The 8,074-nt window shown below is 43.6% G+C and overlaps 1 protein-coding gene across 1 annotated transcript; it reads right to left on the reverse strand.

Moving 5' to 3' along the window:
* Positions 1 to 6,013: 6,013 nt before the first annotated feature.
* LOC112250716 (growth arrest and DNA damage-inducible protein GADD45 beta) lies at positions 6,014 to 8,027 on the reverse strand. The gene is made up of 4 exons (XM_024421089.2): positions 7,768 to 8,027; positions 7,482 to 7,583; positions 7,098 to 7,314; positions 6,014 to 6,941 (listed from the first exon to the last, which is right to left on the reverse strand). Exons 1-4 carry the CDS (start codon positions 7,809 to 7,811, stop codon positions 6,828 to 6,830), a joined length of 477 nt encoding a protein of 158 aa, XP_024276857.1. The 5' UTR covers positions 7,812 to 8,027; the 3' UTR covers positions 6,014 to 6,827.
* Between the last annotated feature and the right edge of the window lie 47 nt (positions 8,028 to 8,074).

The raw sequence follows: 8,074 nt of genomic DNA on the forward strand, positions 1-8,074 counted from the left end.
TTTGTTTTATGTCACATGACCTGGATTTGAATTTTTTTTCCAGAAATTAGAGTTACACCAAAATGATTTACATTTTCTGAGGATGGTGCTGGACCATCGACATAAAAAGAAAAGGGGACAGTTTGATGAAAACTCTTTAAATAAAGGTTCAAATCCAGGTCATGTGACATGATTCACCAAAATACAGGGACCTAGCAATGACGAATCCGCAGGACACCCATACGTGGTAGAATACATGTCAGTAGCCAAGTGTGATTGGTTCAGGTTGTACTCATTATTTAACAAAGATATAGACTAGAAACACTTGATACAGAGCCAGCAAAGATACTCTGGCTACCCCTTACCGTTTCTATGGCAATGTGACGCACACTTTACAGAGCTGCATTGTGTGTATGTGGCCATCTCACTCCATAAAAACAGAGCAGCAATAGATCTGGGCATGATGCTATGAGAATGAAGACTTCGAAAATAGCCCTCTATCTCTGTAACAAAAAATATGCCTTCTATTTAAGGAATGCATGAAACTCTGTTTTAAGATTTACCAGAGCGATTATTGTTGCTTTCTGGTGCAACATCTTTATCTTACATGTCTACAGAATGAGACATATACAGTCTCTCATGTGCTTTCCTCATGTATTCCAATACATCTTAAAAGCTAGAAGGGAGATTCAATTCTGTCTGTAATAATGGCCAGGAATGATGTCCACAAAATGGCAATCAATATTTTTGCAAATGTTGAGATGAGAGAATATTGCGCTCTCTCTCTCTCTCTCTCTCTCTCTAACACACACACACACACACACACACACACGTGGAAAACTCTGTGACATTTGTTTGATGTCTGTCTGGTTGCAGGACAGCCAGAACACAGGTATGATGTATATCTTGGACCCACACACTGGATTCCATTTTACGCTCTAAACCACATGCTCTTCTGATAGAGAGTAAGTGTTTATGGCAAAAGCCATCCCAGAATTACATTTGACATTTTTGTAGATGCTCTTATCCAGTGAGTACATTCATTTTCATACTAGTCCCCCATGGGAATCGAAACCCACAGCCCTGGCAACACAAGCGACATGCTCTACCAACTGAGCCGCACAGGACCACTTCTATAGGGCTCCTGTTCATGGTATCATTGGTTACATGTAACTCCTCCCGACATGTAGAACGTGCTGCAGGGATAAATGACACAGTCTATTCTAAAGCCTTATCACACCAGTTTGGGGCCTATTTAGTCTCGGACACTGATCTGTGGTTGCCATAGTGACCTAATTATAGTGTGTGTGTGTGTGTGTGTGTGTGAGACCAATGATCCCACCGCACACCTACTACTAGGGCTTCTTTCACGATTCGCTTTCTCTCCCCGTCTATCCCGTTCTATTTTGTCTGGACAGGATTCCCCAACCTCACTGATAGAAACCTGCAAGTGCAGTGACAGTGGTTTTAGATTAGGCTATGTTCACTATTTGCACATATGTACAGTAAAAGTCAGAAGTTTGGACACATCTACTCATTCAAGGGTTTTTCTTTATTTAAAAAAAACTATTTTCTACATTGTAGAATAATAGTGAAGACATCAAAACTATGAAATAACACATGAAATCATGTAACAAACAAAAAAGTGTTCTTCAAAAAAAGATTATTCAAAGTAGCCACCCTTTGCCTTGATGACAGCTTTGCACACTCTTGGCATTCTCTCTACCAGCTTCATGAGGTATGTACCTGGAATGCATTTCAATTAACAGGTGTGCCTTGTTAAAAGTTCATTTGTGGAATTTATTTTCTTCTTAATGCGTTTCGGCCAATCAGTTGTGTTGTGACAAGGTAGGTGTGGTAAACCTATTTGGTAAAAGGCCGTCCATATTATTGGAAAGAACAGCTCAAATAAGCAAAGAGAAACGACAGTCTATCCTTACTTTAAGACATAAAGGTCAGTCAATACGGAAAAATTCAAGTACCATCAAGAGCTATGATGAAACTGGCTCTCATGAGGACCGCCACAGGAAAGGAAGACCTAGAGTTACCTCTGTTGCAGAGGATAAGTTCCTTAGACTTACCAGCCTCAGATATTGCAGCCCAAATAAATAAATAAACTGTTCAGAGGAGACTGCGTGAATCAGGCCTTCGTGGTCGATTGCTGCAAAGAAACCTCTACTAAAGTACACAAACAATAAGAAGAGAATTGTTTGAGCCACGAAACACTAACAATGGACATTAGACTGGTGGAAATCTGTCCTTTGGTCTGATGAGTCCAAATTTGAGATTTTTGGTTCCAACCGCCGTGTCTTTGTTGGACGCAGAGTAGGTGAACGGATGATCTCCATGTCAAGATCGTTTGTAGAGAAGGACCAAGGCGCAGCGTGATTACAGTTCCACATAATTGATTAAAGTGAAACTATAAAACAAAATAAGAAACAAACAACGAACCGTGACTACACAGGTGCTACATACACTAACTCAAAAACAATATCCCACAAAACACAGGTGGAAAAAGGCTCCCTAAATATGATCCCCAATTAGAGACAACGATAACCCTCTGCCTCTAATTGGGAACCATATCAAGCACACCAACTTAAAAATATGAAAACTAGAATACCCCCCTAGTCAGTCTCTGACATAAACACCATAGAGAACCAAGGGCTCTCTATGGTCAGGGCGTGACAGTACCCCCCAAAGGTGCGGACTCCGGCCGCAAAACCTGGAACCAAATGGGGAGGGTAGGTGGTTGATTAGTGTCGGTGGCAACTTCGGTGCGGGGCGAAGAACCTGCTCATCCCGTGGAACCGGCAGCATCGGGGGCGGCTCTGGTGCGGGCCGAAGAACCCGCTCATCCCGTGGATCCAGCCATGGACCCGGGCTGAACAATGTGCCTGGCCTGGACCTCGGTGTCAAGGAAGGCTCCTGTCATGGAGTGGGACTGGACACCAGCCCTGGCCTGGACCTCAGTGCAGAGGAAGGCTCCCGCCATGGAGCGGGACTGGACGCCATATCTGGACTGGGCATCGGCGCAGAGGAGAGCTCCTGCCATGGAGCTGGACTGGACGCCGTGTTTGGAAGCTCCGGACCGTTGACCCTCGCTGAAGGTTCCAGACCGTTGACCGTCGCCTGAGGTTCCGGGCTGTGGACAGTCTGAGGAGGTTCCGGACTGTGGACCGTCTCAGGAGGTTCCGGACTGTGAACTGTCGCCGGAAGCTCTGGACTGGGAACTGTCGCCGGAAGCCCTGGACTGGGAACTGTCGCTGGAAGCCCTGGACTGGGTGACACTCCACATGTGTGGTTCCCACTGTGAAGCATGGAGGAGGAGGTGTGATGATGTGGGGGGTGCTTTGCTGGTGACACTGTCTGTGATTTATTTAGAATTCCAGGCATACTTAACCAGAATGGCTACCACAGCATTCTGTAGCGATACTCCATCACATCTGGTTTGCGCTTAGTGGGACTATCATTTGTTTTTCAACAAGACAATGACCCAACACACCTCCAGGCTGTGTAAGGGCTATAAGGCCAAATTGTAGAGGGATGAAGTGCTGCAACAGATGACCTGGCCTCCACAATCACACGACCTCAACCCAATTGAGATGGTTTGGCATGAGCTGGACCGCAGAGTGAAGGAAAAGCAGCCAACAAGTGCTCAGCATATATGGGAACTCGTTCAAGAATATTGGAAAAGCATTCCAGATGAAGCTGGTTGAGAGAATGTCAAGAGTGTGCAAAGCTGTCATCAAGGCAAAGGGTGGCTACTTAAAAGATTCTAAAACAAAAAAATATATTTAGCTTTGTTTAACACTTTTTTGGTTTCTACATGATTCCATATGTGTTATTTCATCGTTTTGATGTATTCAATATTATTCTACAATGTAGAAAATAGTAAAAAACAAAACAAATAAACAACCTTTGAATTAGTTGGTGTGTCCTCATTTTCTTATGGTACTGTATGTACTGTATACGTATAATGAAAGGTGTATCAGAGGACATACACTGAGTGTGCAAAACATTAGAAAAACCTGCTCTTTCCATGACATAGACTGACCAGGTGAATCCAGGTGAAAGCTATGAACCATTATTGATGTCCCCTGTTATATCCACTTCAATCAGTGTAGATGAAGGGGAGGAGACAGGTTAAATAACCATTTTCAAGCCTAAACAATTGAGACATGCATGTATATGTGTGCCATTCAGAGGGTGAATGGGAAAGACAAAATATTTAAGTACCTTTGAACGGGGTATGGTAGTAGGTGCCAGGCGCACCGGTATGAGTATGTCAAGAACTGCAATGCTACTGGGTTTTTCACACTCAACATTTTCCCATGTGTATGTATCATGAATGGTCCACCACCCAAAGGACATCCAGCCAACTTGTCACAACTGTGGGAAGCATTGGAGGCAACATGGGCCAGCATAACTGTGGAACGCTTTCCTTGTAAAGTCCATGCCCCGACAAATTGAGGCTGTTCTGAGAGCAAAATGGGGTGCAACTCAATATTAGGAAGGTGTTTTTAATGTTTTGTACACTCAGTGTAGTATAGCCTGCAGTATGTAGATTTTGGGCTGTAGATGTCCAGATAAGCTTGTTTCCCTCCCCTTAAACCACCTCTGCACTCTGCAGCTTATTTTATTATATATTGCAGCTCTCTGTCCAATTTTTTGGAGAGAAGATTTGGACTTATTTGCCTATTACAACATCATTACTAGGCTACAGCTCAACCCAGTGGCACCCTTGTCTCTCCGATGTACCAACCTATCGTAGTTCAAACCTTAAGCCTTATCTAGATCAGCCAACTGTCTGTTACCTGTGTCCCAGACAGGCCAACAATAGATTGAGTGAACTGCCGTTAGTGACCAGTTCTAGGACTAAGCTGTACCCTAGGCACACGAAAGGTCCAGGACAACTGCCAAGTCAAGGAAGTATACTGCATTTCTGGGCCTATATGGAGTCACAGTCTGTTCCGGGGCAGGGTGTCACAACAGTGCTGGCCGCCAACCAGGATGTGAAGTAGTTACCAGTAAAGCCAGGAGACGGGTCTGCACCCTCAGCTATCTGTACACCCAGATCTTGATACACTCTGTTTGTTTGCACAAGGGGTTTTGAAAGAGGATAAGTGCCGTCAACAGTATAAGGAAGGAGAATATACCACGAGCCATGCTGCAATCCTTTTTTCAGTTAGTGTCTCATTGGGGGCCTATTGTGAGGGAAAAATCTGTTTGAAACTACAGTACAGCCCACCTGTTTGGTTGGTTCCTATTTGTCTTTTTAAACAACAAAAGACCCATAACTGAAACTAGGTTTGACCTGTCTTTTTACACGAATTGCACGAATTGCACAAGAAACTCAGGTGAAAGGATTCAATCTTTACGTAGACCGATTCGAGATTTGAGAGCTTAGATGCTTCCAACTGCCCGTGCATGGCATTTGAGTGATGAAGGCTCTCTGGATATCAAACTGTAGGCTACTGTGGATGCATCACAGCATCAGAAAGCTACTGTCTGGCCTAAAGTAAACAGTGTATCTCAACAATGTGTATGAAAGTACAAGATTGCATTTAATAATGGTGTTGTGAAGCCTACATCTTGGTGAGAAATAGCAAGACATTAGTTCATATGCATTAGGCTGGGTGTCATTTAAAACTCCAGCCTTGGAAAAACAGTATATAGGCTACATTCTTATGAAGGTTTTCATTCGTGGCTGTAAAGTTGAAATGGCATCAAGTATAAGTAAAGTATTGGGACTGTTTTAGGAAGTGTTACTGATTCCATGTGTACATTATAGACAGGACACGGGTGAACATAAAATACTCTGAATTGGTTCCTTATAATCCAATAGGTATAGGCCTGTTAATTACTGTGTGATTGATTCCCAGCTGGAGTGAAGTTCATATATGTGCAATACTGTACAGTAGGCCTAGGTTACCAGAAACAATGTTGGAGAACACTGAAACAGTACCCAAAGCACACCTCGGCAAATAATTGCACGCCCCCCTTTCCCATAGAATAAAGCACTCAGAGAATTCAATTTCAGTTCAATCATTTATTCAAATAAGTTTAACATTCTATTCAACAATGCATTTCACTGTTATATATTACTCTGTTCAACTTAAATAATGGCAATACATTAGTTAATTGTGTCAATGTCAAATAAATCAATACATGGTAACATTGTGGCATTGTTACATTGTTTTTGACCCTCTTAACAGGCAGCCACCTGGCTATGAGTGTAACCAGAATGAATACTCTATCAAAAATCTTTTACACAATACCCTATCGATATCTCTTACACAATAACAACCCATAGGCATTGTTGCTCTGAAGACTTCTGCATTGCACTGTTACTCATAACATCCAACTGTAGAGCATTGCAGTCATTCACATTGCATTTGATCATAAACACACTGACTTCCACGTCAGAAAGGATAGGGTTAAACTCAGTTTCAAGTCTGTATTCTCATTGATACAGTTGCTTTGTCCCTCCTCTCAAATAACGAAACTGCAAGTCCGTTCCCACGCGATGCAACCGCCCCCGCCGGTTGTTCCAACATGGCTGGGCAAACAGCAGCGAGATTTCTCTACAGTTCGTTCCTACGCCCCACTCCCGCCGACACAGTTCCTTTCCGCGAAGGAAGAGAGCGGGGTCAGATGCGTCATGGTTGTATGCGCATTGTCCATCGGAACCTTCGCATGCTCATCTCCGTCACTGGATAGCGGCCCAGGGCAGGCAAACACAGGCATGTCGACGATGCCCCTTCTTGAACGCCTTTCTCATTCTGGAAGAATGACGACTTGTTCACTTGTTTTCATCGCTTTCACGTTTCTCAGCGAGGGTCATTAGTTCAGCGCTCCTGCAGGGACAGGTAAGGTACCCATTGGTTCTTGCAGCGACTCTCCTCGCAGTAGTTGCCGACATCCTGCAACGCTTGGCATTTCAGAGATTGGCACTGGGTGTTCTGTAGGCAAAAGGGGGAGAGATATCGTCAGGAATGTCTTGAATTAGGAAATTGTGATGATTTGATCATTTCGATGTATTCAAAATTAACAACTATGCATAAAGCCTATTGCCCGTTCAATGTAATCCAAATAAGAATATAGGAGGATGTACTTACAGTGACAAGGATGCAGTGCAGATCATTGGGCTCGTTGCCGTTGCTGTCAGCGGTGCTTGGCTCGCCAAGAACCTGAGCGAGGCGCCTCATGCCGGAGACACGCAGTATGTTGATGTCGTTGTCGCAACAGAAGGCTTGGATGAGCGTGAAGTGAATCTGCAGTGGAATGACATCCTCGTCAGTCGCCAGAACACACAACACAACACTGTCAGGATCACTGCAGAAAGAAAGGGAATAGTACATGAATGATCTGTTCTGTATATCAAATATAGATACATATGCAGACAAAAGTCTTGCAATGGGCGTCATGCTTGCAGCTATGCACCATTGACTCATATTATGGAATGGTCAATCATAGGATAGAATGGTCAATAATGTACTTACACATTCATCAGCTTTGCAGACTCGTAGACTCCCACAGTCAGGCAGTCTTGTTGCTGCGCTGCCACCAGCAGCTCTTCTAGTGCTTGATTCACGGTCTCCATCCTTCAAGAAAAATAAATTATGTTAGTTATGCACCACAATTGAGAATAGGCTACTAACACCTGGTGAATTCAGTACTGAGGCTATATGTGCTTCACGGTTCACTGCCAAACCATCTATTCTCAATGCACACTATGTTGCAGCAAGGTGTCGGCTATTATGAGCGACAAATGTACAAGGAACTTACTTTTTCTCAGTGATATTGCATCCAACGAGTTCCTCCAGAGTCATATTGAAATCCGTAATTGTATAATCCACAAGGATATCCAGGATAATCTCCAATGAGTATATTCCCGAATCGAGGTTTGCAGAACGTCCGTGTCAATGAAGTAATCCAATATGGTATAGGTTAACTTGCAGTGTTTCAGCGTAAAATCGCTCGTTGTTGAATTGCAAAGTCCTTGTAATAGTTCTCCTGTCTGTGGCTCAGTGGTTTCTGACACAATCGTGCGAAACTCAATGGTTATATCCACTCTCGTCATGGGCGTGGTGTT

This window comes from Oncorhynchus tshawytscha, linkage group LG05 (assembly GCF_018296145.1).
Source record: "Oncorhynchus tshawytscha isolate Ot180627B linkage group LG05, Otsh_v2.0, whole genome shotgun sequence".
Lineage (NCBI taxonomy): Eukaryota > Metazoa > Chordata > Actinopteri > Salmoniformes > Salmonidae > Oncorhynchus > Oncorhynchus tshawytscha.